The sequence below is a fragment of the Pinus tabuliformis genome, chromosome 2_1 (assembly GCF_031772625.1).
Source record: "Pinus tabuliformis cultivar Carrire ecotype Pingquan chromosome 2_1, CPIR1, whole genome shotgun sequence".
NCBI classification, from domain to species: Eukaryota; Viridiplantae; Streptophyta; class Pinopsida; order Pinales; family Pinaceae; genus Pinus; species Pinus tabuliformis.
Window position 1 is genome coordinate 546,418,651 of NC_142299.1, and position 14,425 is coordinate 546,433,075.

At 33.6% G+C, this 14,425-nt stretch overlaps 1 protein-coding gene across 1 annotated transcript; it reads left to right on the forward strand.

Moving 5' to 3' along the window:
- The first annotated feature begins 462 nt into the window (after positions 1-462).
- Positions 463-13,998, forward strand: LOC149201495 (uncharacterized). The gene is made up of 3 exons (XM_089401292.1): positions 463-628; positions 13,351-13,517; positions 13,760-13,998. The coding sequence occupies exons 1-3, from the start codon at positions 463-465 to the stop codon at positions 13,919-13,921; spliced, it is 495 nt and encodes a 164-aa protein (XP_089257418.1). The 3' UTR covers positions 13,922-13,998.
- Positions 13,999-14,425: the final 427 nt, after the last annotated feature.

The following is a 14,425-nucleotide window of genomic DNA, read 5'->3' on the forward strand; positions in this document are numbered from 1 at the left end:
TTATAGGTTGTCTCTGTGACCAAGTGCATGTGTTGCAGTGATTCTAGCGAAGGGACTCTATAAGTAGTGTAGCGCAATGTTTGTAGAAGCAACAGAGGTTCCATCAGCTCGATGTAAGGGAAATTGGGTACATAACCTATTCTTGACCCCCCTCCATCATGCTTCCCTGTGTCTCGTTTGTTATTTTGGTTCTGCATGGGGGAAATTGGCTGGTGTGGGCGGAGTAAATTGGGTTGGGGGAATTGTATGGAAGCGATAGTATGGAAGAAGGATTCTAGCCTCACTGGAACCTGTTCATTGTGAATTCACTATGAGATTCTCCTTTCATGCATGGGGTTAATTAGTCTTTGAGGCAGCGGTGTCAACCTTGGGGAATGCTGTTGTCTAGCATAGTTCAAAGACTAGGGAGTCGGGGGCTAGGATGATGGTAGTGTATGATTTACTGTTGAAGTTTTTTTTACTATGGATTATGGGGACGATTTGGATGGATGGATTATGGGGTCGTGCACCCAATGGTTAGTTCGAAGGGTCTATGGGGCTGTTTTTGTGGGGCAGGTCCATCTGGGGCCGTGGAATTGGCATGCTAATATTGGAGCCGGCTATGCCAGGCTCAAGATGTTGCGTGATGGTTATTTGGAAAATGGGTCTTTGGCTAGCTAGATCTTCAGGCTTTCTACCTAGTGATTGTGTCAAAGTGCGTGCAAGGTCACTGTCGAGGGGTTGTGCCACCGTAGTGGTTGCAAGATCATTGGGGCGGTGCTGCGTCACCTAGGCTGGGGGAATTGTCATAAAAGTGTTGGAATTGGGGGCTTAGATTTTTTTTTTTTTTTTTGGTTGTTATGCTAAGGGGCCTATGGCTTGCTGGATTTGAGGATCCACTCCTAGGGCCTATGTCGAAGAGTCTGAAAGATAGTTTTCATGGTGGTGCATCAACTAGGGGAGCGCAATTTTCATAATGGTAAGTGAGTTGGTCATAAGGGGTTCGAGATTTCTATTTCTAATTTTTATGTAAACGGACTTGGGGGCAAAGAGATTGCATGCCTCTGTGGGTTGGCGAAGTTCAGTGTGTTGTAGGGCCTGTGAGCGGTGGAAAGAGAAAGCATAGTTTTTTCATCAATTCTGGTTCTTGCTACCATGACAAGTTCACAATGAGGTAAGGCCTCTCGGGTGCATGGGGCTTTTAGGTTCACCTCCTCACCTGCATAGGGATCTGTCAATTCTTATTTCATTACCAAGCTTTGGATCTGTGTGGTAATGAATAGAGTAGTTAAGACAAGTGGTTGAGGCAGGAGGCCTCGAGTGGCTGAGCAAGAGAATGAACCCAGGTGCTCAGGTGGGCGATGCGGCAGAAAGCCAATCATCATCCTCATTAATGAACCAACAAAAATGTACAAGGAGGGGAGCAACGAGGAGATTAGAAATATTATTGAGGAGTGGAAAGTTGATTTGAACTGCCAGGCTAGCACGACTGAGATAGATATGGAGAATTGGCACACCCTCATGCTAGACCCTAGGCACACTCAACGACAAGTGACACAGTTCAAGCAAACCCTGTATTTGTATTGGCTCATGAAAAGTCTCCTAAGCAAGGCAGTGGAGGATTTCAGTGAGCATGACGATAGCTATATAGGACTTCCCCAATTACAAACAGGATTCCTAGAAGATGTAATTTCAAATTGAAAGATAATAAGGATGCCTTCACCAAATTTAGAAACAAGTCCCTTGTCTATTTTCACAGACAGAGCTACCTAGTTCTAATGCTAAGGATCCATCTTCGGTCAAATGTGCCTCTAATGAGTGCGATGATTAGAATGATTTATTTATGTCATTTCTTATTAGTATTTATGTGGATATCTTTTACCTTTTAGTTTGAATTCATATATGTTTACAAGAAAACAGAGTATGGATGTGGACATGATAGTCAAACTTATATAGCTTGGGTAGAAAGACTTAGTATTTTTTGCTACTAGATGTCTTATCATGCGGTTACGTGGCCAACAGTCTTGGTTTCCCAATGGGTGAGTTGAGGCCACCTAACATGTTTTGTGTCATTGGAACTTGCTTATTTATTAATGAAAATGAAAAGATCTACCAAGCTTACAAAAAGAATGGAACTCCAAGTTTGAATGCTTATATTTCTTCCATTATTACTTCTTTGTTTTCTGCCTAATTTTTTTTTCTTCTTAAACAACACCAAGTTCTCCGTCCAAAATTTCTTCTGATGTGCTTCTAGTTTTCCTTCCATTGTTTCTTCATTTTTTTCTTTCTTTTTAGCCTCATGGTTTTCTTCCTTTTAGTTGTAATTTTTTCTTCGTGTTTAGTGCTTGGGTTTGATTATTTTTTAGGTCCAGGGTTTACTTCCTTTTAGTGTTGGGATTTGCTTCAGTATTACCCTCTAATTTTTCTTCTTTCTAAGTAATCATTTCATCTTCCTCTTTAGAGTGAGTAATAGATCCAAGTATGGCTTTCAATTTAATGTAAAATTTTACTTCCAATTTAGAGCCACATTCTGCTTCCATTTGAACAACTCATATTGCTTCCATTATAACTTTTGTTTATTAATTTAATATTTTTTATTTCAATTATATTATTTAAGTATATGAGGCCTCTTAAATAACTTATATCATTGTAGATTAATTCATATTGCATTTGAAATATTTTATAGCATACCATTTAAAAAGAAGCTTTAGGGAAATGGACATCCATAAAACTAACAACATTAATATACTTATTAAATCTCCATCATAATAAAATTTACAACATCAAATTTTATGTTTGATGTTTATCACTTAATTACTTGAATAAAGTATTACAAAGAGTAACAAGTTTTTCTACTCGCTTGCTTGATGGGAAATTAGTCCAGTAGCCAACGTAACTTATTTATGTGTTCATTATTAATCAACATAAATTAATTCGTATTATTTTGCAACTAAAATTAAAAAAATATCATACAAAGTGTGTGTTCATCTAATATGAAATCACAAAGTTACATGTGTTAATTACAATACTAAATAATACAAAGTAAAACTATAAATAGTTTCAACCACATAAATTATATTATATTATATTTCATGTATTACAATATGAGTTTTCAACTTAATGTTGTTTGGACTACAATTTACACATGAAATATTGTTTCATCACTTCCAAACATTATCATTGTGTTGCCAAGGAAGTGTAACTGAATTCACCAACTCTAAAGACTTTACCATCAAAATGTATGTGTGTGTCTCATGACAGATATGTCTTTAAGGCTATCACTAGAAAAAGTATCTTCTCTCTCTCTCTCTCTCTCTCTCTCTCTCTCTCTCTCTCTCTCTCTCTCTCTGCATTTGTTGATCTAGTTGTATTGTTCTCCTCTTTCTTCAATTCCTCCTTCTTACCATCAATACTGAGTTCCTCTATTGAAAATTAAATAAGATAAAATATGAAGTATAAGACATCAAATATGATGAAAACTTGAATATAAATTAAAGTAGACTATAAAGGATTTATACGACATATACCTCAACATTAGTAATGTCATTGAAATTCCCCCCTAGAAAAGCAGGAAACTCAAAAACGTTTTCTCTAGTCGGGGGATAGCACCCACTATGTGGCTAGATGACCTATATAAACAAAACAAAAATTGTCACAATAGAAAAGAACACCTTAGGAAATTAGTATTCAAACTTGATGAAAATATTTGCCACAATCATGTCAACTAAGTTACATGCTAAAAAAATCAATTTGTAGTTAACTTGTGAAAACAAATGCAACAAAAAAGAAAACATATAATAAATAATGTATGGAAATTGGTTGGAAAATTGCATCATAGAAGAAAAAAGTTCTGCTATCGTTACCCATACATGTGGGTGGGTAACATGCCCCAATATGCCTCTCAAAGCATGAAATTATGCATGTCAAGAGATGCAAACTTAAAATTGGTACCTTAAAATTGTCCATCCCTCATTTTCCAAAGATATGGTCAATTGTGGATAAATTTCCAAGGTCGTGATATTAGAAAATAACAAAAATATCTCTAATCAAATCCTAAAAAAATGTGAGGATGACATGAAAGAGCTGAAGTTGAGAATTTGGAAAAAAAATACAACAAATAAGATGGAAGGAATGGAATAATATTATATGTGGTATGCAATGAATCTATAATTACAAAAATTGATACATGATAACCATAGTACTCATGATTAAAAGTAACAAACCCTACCAAATGATATTTAAAGTGAAAAGACAAGAAAAAAACTATAAACCAGTAACCAAAGTTTCCTACATTGAATATCTTTTGCAAATGGCCATGACAAATTTTAAGATAATTTTGCAATTGAATATCAATCTTATACCCTGCAAAAACAACAAAGAAGCCAGGATTGAACAAAGGTATTTCTTTGATTCAATTCATCATAAATTTCCCAACTTTGAGATATTATTGGATTTCCTCTTTTGCTTATATTTAATGTAGAAATTATATAAATATGGTGGAATTTATTATTAAATAATTAATGCATAACATGTACATCATATTTTCAGTCACTGATAAGTTTATCCTTCGCTCATTTTTCAAACTATCTAGTGAGAGTCCATAAATAAATGGCCTTTTTCATTTCCAATACAAGACACATTCCAAAAGATTGCACAAAAGTTAATCTTGACATAGCAAACAATTTTTCTATGTCATATTTTAGTCCCACAAAAAACTACAGCTTAAATATTTGATGTCTGCTTGCATTGACTTTATTTTAGAATATTCTTAGAGTAATATACATCTTCCTTCCCTTAGGAGTGTTCTTACCTTTCTATGGAACTTCATTGGCTAGATATATGAACACGTATTTCCTTGGTTCCTTTGATCCTTGGAGATGTCTCGTTCAAGGACTCATAACATCCTCAATTTTTCATAGGAAATTAGCCCCTTTCCCTTTTTTCTTTTGACCTGATAAATCCATATTTTTAGATTATTTAAAAACCTTGAATACCTCCAACTTGATAACCATTACCTTCGAGTACAAAAGGTCACCTATTTATTTAACTTCTGCTTATATATTTCCAAGATGAATCCCAAGTTCTCCATTCTAGAATCATAAAGTTGTGGAGGTTCTCGATAACATTTCATTTTCCTTCCATTAATATATCAAATTTAATGTAATGCATAATATCGTCCCACCTTAAGGAACATTGTCTTCCATTTCCGATTCAATAGTTCACTCTCATCGTTCTTTTCCATTATCTTCAATCCATGTTCATTTATTTCCAAAAAACTGATATTTGTTTTTTATCACTTAAGACAAATGGTATAACTGCCACATGCAATCCTTCCTTAAGCCCTTCACATTAGAGTAGAACAATGAACCCAAACATCAACAAGTGAACTGTTTTGATTCAAATTCACTACAGTTTTATTGAAGACAAAGTGTTTAATCACTATATTCCTTTGCAAATTACCTCTTGCAATATTCAAAAAGAAATATTAGGAATTTAATAGTACATATTACCTCTACCATGAGGATATTGACTCAAATTTGAGACACAAAATAACATTATCAAAGCCTTCAATGTTTTTGGGAGAATGTCTAACTTTAAATTCCACATTATATCCTTTCAGAAAAAACTTACCAGATAAAAATAAAGTGGAAAAAATATAAGTGACAACTGATATATAAGTTTGGTGATCAAAGTGAAATAAATCATTGAATGTAAATTGCAAGTGAAAGAATCAAACAACTCCTCACTAAAGACTAATAAATGAGAACACCACCAAAAAGTGCGTCAATTTCATGACCAAAAGGCTAAGAAGTGAAAATCACAATTAATTAATGAAAAATACATCCATAAAAACAACAACTAACAAGAAAAGTAGTCAAATTATTTCTCATTAGTTGGGCTTAGGTGTTTAGTTATGGAATGAGGGGAGGATGAGAATTTATATTCATAAAAGAAAACAATTCTAGGGCGCCACAAAATACGCACATCTAGTTGTAGTTTCACACACACACATTCACACAACGCACCCCACATAAATGAAGAAAAGGCTAAGAAAACAGGCATATTCACAAAACTCCAAAAGTTGAAGAATACAATAGGGAATAAAACTCTTGATCAGTCATAGTGGAATATTTCACTAAAAGAAAATTAGTGAAACTTTAAATTGAGAATTAAATTCAACGTGAAAATCTAAATGGAAATCATCACCATATACTAGAAAGTCTCTTCAACTACTTAGCCATTACATAAAAGAAATCACAGATAAATAATAGCCTAAATCATACAAAAACAATGTTTACAATCTAAATTGTGAGTGGAAGTTACCCCAATGACAAGAAGTTCATAATCTAGAAAATATTATAAATCAAGTACTCATTAGAAACTATAAAACTTTTAATAAAATAAAATACTCATTTTTATCACCACAAGAAAATGAATACTTCTCCTAGAAATCACTTATACAAATGGTGAGGTCAAAGACAAAAAGAAGTTAAGTGGGATTATGAAACAATTGAGTTATCCCATTCCATCATGAAGTCGGAAAGGAAAACTGAGAATTAGAAAAGCCCTTCCTACAACACTATACAAGACATGTTCAGTTAGCTACCATTTTAGGCTTATGTTCATCCACAAATAGAAAGTTCAGTCACTTAAGTCTCTAGAGCCAAATATGAAATATAGTTGTTGTAAATACCAACAATATTCATGAATGGAAAATTTACCTACTACAAGAAATGTACCATAGAAGCACAAAAATAATCAATACTTCTTATTGCATCGAATGAATCTGACTTCTCCTCAACCTGCAAAAATACAAAACGACATTTATAATTTATGTATCACCAATCTTTAACAAAAAAGTAGGCTTTACAAACTTATTTTATGATAATATTTGGCATAACCATGTCTGAATTAAAGTTAATAAATGAAAAATGATGCAGTCACAGATGTTGCAAATCGTAGATTGCAAAATTATATGCAAAAAAAATTTGTCATGCTATACCAAACTTCTTACATAAATATTCACATTCCTTCTTACATAACTCTCCACCATTATTTGTCCGCAACACCTTGATCTTCCTCTCTGTCTAATTTTTGACCAAAGAATTAAGCTCTTTAAACCTGTCAAAGATTTCATATTTATTCTTGAGGAAATATATCCATGCATTCCTTGAGAAGACACATATAAATGAGACATAGTACACAAAATTTCCCACTGATGGAACTGAAATAGGTCCAAACACATGATAGTGTACAAGCTCTAATATCATTTTCAACCTCTTAGAACTCGAGCAAAAACACACCCGATTATGTTTCCCATATACATAATTTTCACATAAATTGTAATCCCGAGAACAATTAGGCGTACCTTTTGTCATACAATTACCATGTACCATTCAAAGGCCCTTATCTCCAATATTTACAAGCCTTTGATGCCATAACATGGTCTTTTCTCTAGAGACCACTAGATTTTCTGCTCCACTTTCAGGAACCACAAAATTGTTGCACCCATCAATAACAATGCTACCCGGAAGCTTGTACAAAGTTCTAATCCGAACTCCCCACATCCATACTCATGTTCACTGAACCATCTTGCATGTATAGTTCTCGAACACTTTTTTTACACCTATATCATCCATCTTGCTTACAAAAATAAGATTTTTGGCTAATGAACAAAAATGCAGAACACCAGTAATTTTTCTAATCCTTCCACCTTGCAGCTCTAGCTTGACTTTTCCACACCTAATGATTTTGGCCTTCCTATCACCCCCTAAGAAGACATCATCACCATCATATTTCTCATACTCATAGAACCAATCCCTATGGGGAATGAAGTGAAACGATGCACCTGATTCAGTCAACCATGCCTCGAGATCTACACGTGTGCTTGAGTAGAAGCTAGCGAGACATCGCCACCTTCATATCAGGTGGTTTTTGCCTCTACAGAAGGAGCATCATTAGACCCCTTTCCTTTATCAAGAGTTTTATGTTTACATCCTTTTTGCAGTTCCCTTCTTTTCCACATTTCTAGCATACCTTTACAAGTTTTCCTGGAGATTTAGATCTCACTCTAGATTTAGATCTCCCACTTGAGAACTTTTTTTTGTTTTTGTTCTAATACCATCCTCTTATAGATAATGAATCTACATTCTAACTCTCCATATGTTTTCATCTCATCTCTTATGAGATCAATGATGAGACTCTTTCATCAAAGTTCAACGTAGTTGTATTTCTACATATGGAAACAACTAAACTATCCCATAATTCTAGTAGAGAACACAACAAACTAATGCACTTATCTTCATCTAAATTTGTATATAAATGGATAACAACTAGCTTACTACATTATTAAATGTGTCAGATTCTCTGTTAACAAGTCTCCATCCTTCATCCTTAGGTTATACAAATTTTCTGCAAGAATAGCTTGTTTAACAAAGACGTAGATTAATGGAAAGTCCCTAAATTATCCCACAAATCCTTCATTATAGCTTCCCCTAATACATTCAACAATACTTAATCTGAGATACATAATCGTATTGTGCTCTTTGCCTTCTGATCCAACTTCACCCAGTCTTCTACTAACATTCTTGTTGGTCTAGTACTTGGATTTACCATGATCCATTGATATTTATTCACCAACATATCCTTGATCTTGAGCTTCCACAACTCAAAATTGTATCCATTAAATTTCTTGATCTCTATCCTTACATTGTTCACCATCTTCTTTCATCACAATAGTCAATCTCATAGATGTCCCACTATAACAGGCTCTAACATGGGCCTGGGAAAAACCCTTTAGCACCAAAGGCATTCCCTTGAATATGAAACAACTCTAATACCAAATGTAGTTTTTAACCCTGTATTGAAATTACCTCCAAATGAATTCTTAAAATAGAAAAGTAAACAATGGCAAGAATAGAAAATAAATGTACACAAATATTTTCACTTCGATCGCAAAACTACGGCTACCAGATTGATTTTTTATTATATTTCTTTCAATGTTACAATATATATATATATATATATATCTATATATATATATATATATATATATATATATATATATGGCGAAGCATTCATACACCCTAATCCGTTAACTCTATATTAGAAGATAACCATATATCCCTTTACCAGATCTACAAAATATCATGGGAAGAAAACCATCATGTCCAAAACCATATGAGAAACACATCCACAAAATCATGGGTACGTCTGCCCACCATCTATGGGTTTGTACCCTAACCTTGGGTCTGCCTAACTATTATTGGGTCAACATAAAAAAAAAAATCGCGACACTACCCCGGACATTGTGGATGGGGGCTACCACCCACCTACAAAGCCCCCAACACTGGGGGTTGTTGGCCTCTTGTTGTGCTCTGCACAATGTATAATACATGGGTCTCATGGTGGAAATAATATAACACACACCCAACAAGGGGGTTGTAGCTCCTTTTTAGTGGTTGCTGAGAAGGTATAGCCTTCTCCACGTGGGTGCCTACGCACTGAAAAGAGTCTACATCAATACAATTGTACTATTTTTTTGTATCATAAGTAAGAAGATAGAGACAACAACAACAATGATCTTCTCCTACATTGGGTTTCCACCTCAAATCCTAGTGTTCTATGTGTGTTTCCCATTTACAATGATTTCTTATGTTCTTTACTGCATATTTAAAAGCAATTTTCTGGTGCAATGATAAAAGATACACATATGTTAGAAAAATCAGTAAATCAGATATACAGTGGTTTCCTTCTCTGGTGTAGCATATGTACACAAATTGCTTTAACAATAGTAGCATACATATTTCAGAATATCAAATTTCAAATTTCAGATTTAAAATATTGATTCACCTCCCCACTCCGTCTGCCCCCTCCTTAGTATTTTTCTGAACATGTCATAGGGCTAAAATTCAACCTTCATTATAGGAAAATATTCTCTACAATTTGAAAAAAATTTCAAAGATTTGACGAGCATTGAAATTGTTTACTTTGACTTGCTTGAGGTGACTTGAAGGAGGGATGACTTGGAAACTTTGTGACACTCTTGTTCTTGGTATTGGTTCTTGGATATCTCATTTTAATGTGATTCTATCAGAAGGATTTTTTGGAATTCCCCCCTTGTGTGGTTTTTTTCTAGCTCTCTTGTGTCCATTGTCTTTTGGTGATATTCATGTTTTATACATTTGGTAATTGCTTGGTGAAGAGAATATAATATAAGTAATAATAATCCAACAAATACTCACAACTAATTATCAAGTTATGAGAAATCAACCATTATCTACTAGTACTTGGCTTCTAAACACCAAGGAAGATTCTCAAAGCTAAAAAAATTCCCAATTGTTCTTGGGCTGAAGTTGCTGCATGTTCAGTCTACATATTGGACACATCTCCAACAAATACCATGAAAGGTAAAGTTCCTCAAGAATCATGGAGTTGAACAAATTCAAGTGTCTCTTAGTTGAATGATTTTGGCTACATCAAATATCTATGTCGTGGAAGAGCTAAGGATGAAACCTAACAATAGGGGTGAAAATATATTTTCATTAGATAAACAAGAAGTATTATTTCCATAATGTTTCCTTGGAGATAGATTTTCATGATAATGTTTCCCTAGAGATAAATTTCTTTACCTCAAAATGAGGAAAAACAGGTGCAAGAGAGAAAAGGTGGTAGACTAATTTTCTAACATGTGATATACACAATTAATGTTTAGTAATGACATGGAGTGTGGATGAATGGATTATGCAAAATATCATGTTTAGGAGAAAAGTATGTGTAGAGATATGGTGTTGAGGTCTGTATGGAAAATATGTGTGGGGAGAGGCGCAGTGTAGAGGAAGAATGTGCAAAGAGAAATATATTCACAATTTCTAGGCAATTTGGCAAATCAAATCATTAGATATAGAGGATGAAGAAACTTATGTAAAACCTTCTCAATAAAAATTTTGTCCACATAAGACTAGAATTTTTTGTGTGTAAGTCATTTTCCATTAAAAAAGAAGTTTTTATGAAGAGATGTTTCATCTATCTAGGGCATTTGAGAAATCAAGAATTTTATATAATACTCGTGTCATTTTTGAAAATAAAAACACAGTTTTTTTTATATAAATAATCAATATTTTATTTTCCGCACATTTGAATATCTACAAAATTAAATTTTAAATTTTTTAAGAATATGTTATCAATATAAAATTAAAATCAATCTAAACTCATCGAATATATAAATTATAATGCTACACAAATTTCTACACAATAATACCAATTTACTTATTTAAACTATTATTTTATATCCATCTAAATCCACTTAACATAATAAAATGAACTAATCTTGGTTTAATTAAGTGTACTTTTATAACTTTTGTGACTGTTTTGTTTTTTAAGTTTATTATTATTATGGTTACTGTTTTATTATCTTTTTATTATAATAAATGAATTGTAAGTTTAAATATTTTAATTTTTGAGATGTGTTTTTGTTAACTATCTTGGAATTCAACTATATAATTAGTGAGATTGCAAATTTTCATGTAGATCAATTTAATGTTTTACCCTTTAGCTGGAAAACTATTCATTACCGTTAATCCTTAATCTAAACCAGACACGAGACCATAATTTTAATAAAGAACATATTATGTCATACACATGATCGATGAAAAATATTCCATACAACCTAATTATGTTCCAGATACAACGTTCATAAACGTACCAAGATTGGAGCTTAAAGCTTTATAATGATTTAAAAGAAACCTCTCTTTAATATAACAAATAATCAAACTGAAGTGCACTTTCATAGATCTCGACACGAAACTTCTCTCTGTGGTTGGGTATACCCACGGATGTGTAGTAAAGTCAGAAGGCCAATGTTTTCCTTTTCTTTCCAAAATAACATAACAAAAAAATTTATTACTTCAATTATTCAATTATTCAACGCTTGCCTGTAAATATCTGTGGAGGACTCAAGCAGTTTGATTGTTTCGATTGTCAAATGATTATTATTTTATTTTATCACAAAAATTAATGATTTCAATATTCTATTTTATTGTAAAAACGTTTTTAAGTAACTAAATAAAATTTAATTATTTCCACTATAAAATTTTAATCATAATTGATTTAAAAATAATTAAATAACCAATAAATCTTTACTAACTATTATTCTGGTATTTAAAGTTTTACAAATTTAATAGAAATATCTAATAGAAACGTAACTTAAAGATATACGCAAATAGTATTTTAAGAATTTCAATCTAATTCTAAAACAATTTAACTCCGAAAAATCTTAATCAAAATCACACATAAATAAACGTTAGTACTTATTTTTCACAAATTAAAAAAGAACCGAAGAAAAAGAAAATAGAAAAATATTTTAGATTATCATAGCCTAACATGTTGTTATATATCATGTTTATTTAAAACCAGTTTATTTTTATGATTTAAGAAAAAAGGTTAATAGCCCAAGACTTAGAGGTATCTAGCAGGAGTGAAAGTTTGCCTTTTATAGATCACCAGCAGATTATTTCATGTGATGAGTCAGCCTGCCTCTACAGATATCAGCCAAAAATGACTATCCTCACTGCAAATTTAACAATTAAATTATGATAAATTTTTTTACTTGTAAAGAAAAATTGGACTATCTACTCACAGATAAAAAATAATAAAAAATAAGAAAATTTACAAACCATTTTAAAAAGTGATATCACATCGTGACATAACCCACCGAGTGAAGAATCGAAGAACCCATCTCCGATTCTGTTTGGAAGTGCATGGTTCCCACAAAGGACTCGAATGTCTTACTTTTAATTAGTTACAGACTGATTACAAACAACATGCATATACTACATGCTGTCCCATGTTTTGCATATTATATATATATGTAAACAATAATCAGCGTACCCTGCCCCAGGTAATCTGTTCTGGTTCGGGAGTAATGCATAACTTTTAAGAAAACAAATATTGCGCTGCAGGCCCACATTACTATAGACATGCCTCCCTTGGCTGGCTAATCACGATACCATTTTACTAATAATTAAAATATCATTTTCAGGATAAGAAATACCATTTTACCAAAAGATCAAGCAGACGTTTCTGGGCGGTAAAGGTCGCACCGGGCATTCTGGTAACTACACTCACGCGTGGACGCGGTTTCCCCACGGTATTGTGTGTTTACTATTCAACTCTGGCTATATATAGAACACCACTTCGTTACCATCACCACAATCTAATCTGTTGAACAATTTGAGTTTCGTGAGAGAGTACAAAAAACAGTCTCCGCATCTCCTTCCATTCCTTTGGGATCTAATTCAATTCAGTTTCTGAATTTCGTCACAATCAGTTGTAATTGGAGTTTTTGAAAGGATGTCTGAGAATAAACACCAGCGGTCCAGCACCACCACCATTTCCACCACCATGACAAGAAAGACGAGAGCCAGAATGCCGCCCCACAAGCGACGCCGTACGAGAAAGCGGTAAAGGAGGAGAAGCATCATAAACGAATGGAGCATTTAGGTGAACTGGGAACAGTAGCCACTGGAACGTTTGCACTGGTACTGTATATATCCCTCTTATTCCGTACTGTATATATCTCTCTTATTCCTTTATTCCAATTTTAGTGATGATGACGTCAATTGTGTTCATTGATCGAAAGTATTAATCGTTTTGTAAAATCTGAATTAGAATAATTTATCGTGAATTGATGAACTAGATCAACCGGGTATATATATTTTCCGGACTTATAGCGTTTACCTATACTATCATCGTATTATTAATTAGGTCCTTCGGTGTGCAGTACGAGAAACAGCAAGCAAAGAAGGACCCAGAGAATGCGCACAAGCACAAGATTGCAGAGGAGATTGCAGCAACAGCAGCAGTGGGGGCAGGGGGCTACGTCTTCCACAAGCATCACAAAAAGAAGGAATCTCACAAGGAAGTGGAACTTCACAACTTTTAGCCACGTGCTGATGCATTTTATATAATTTTCTTTCCCTCCCTGAAGAAATAATTTGTCATGCTGCAACTCATTTCAGTTTTCTTTGTTTCTTCGATCACTCTTTGGTTCTAGTAAACATTGTAATGTGAATAATTAACAATACTATGCAATTGCTGCCATGAATCTATGTATGGAGCTTCTGATTCCAACAGTACCATTTCAAATGTTTTAATTGTTGGCTTAATGTGTATATCGTGTCTAGTTCCGCCGTGGTTGGGGTTTGTGTAAATTGTGGGTAAGTTTAACAACAATTTTTGTCTTAATAAGTCTCGATTACGAAATGAATTTTCGAGTGTTACAAAATTATTTTCCGTCCATCGCATCGGGAGTCACTTGCTGTACTTCAGCTGCAATCGTGTAAAACAGTGATCTATCTTCCTGCCCAATCTGTTTTGACTCAATTAATTAATTACCCTAATCCTCCGGATTGTATATAACTGATATATTTGCCGTTCATTCCCTTTG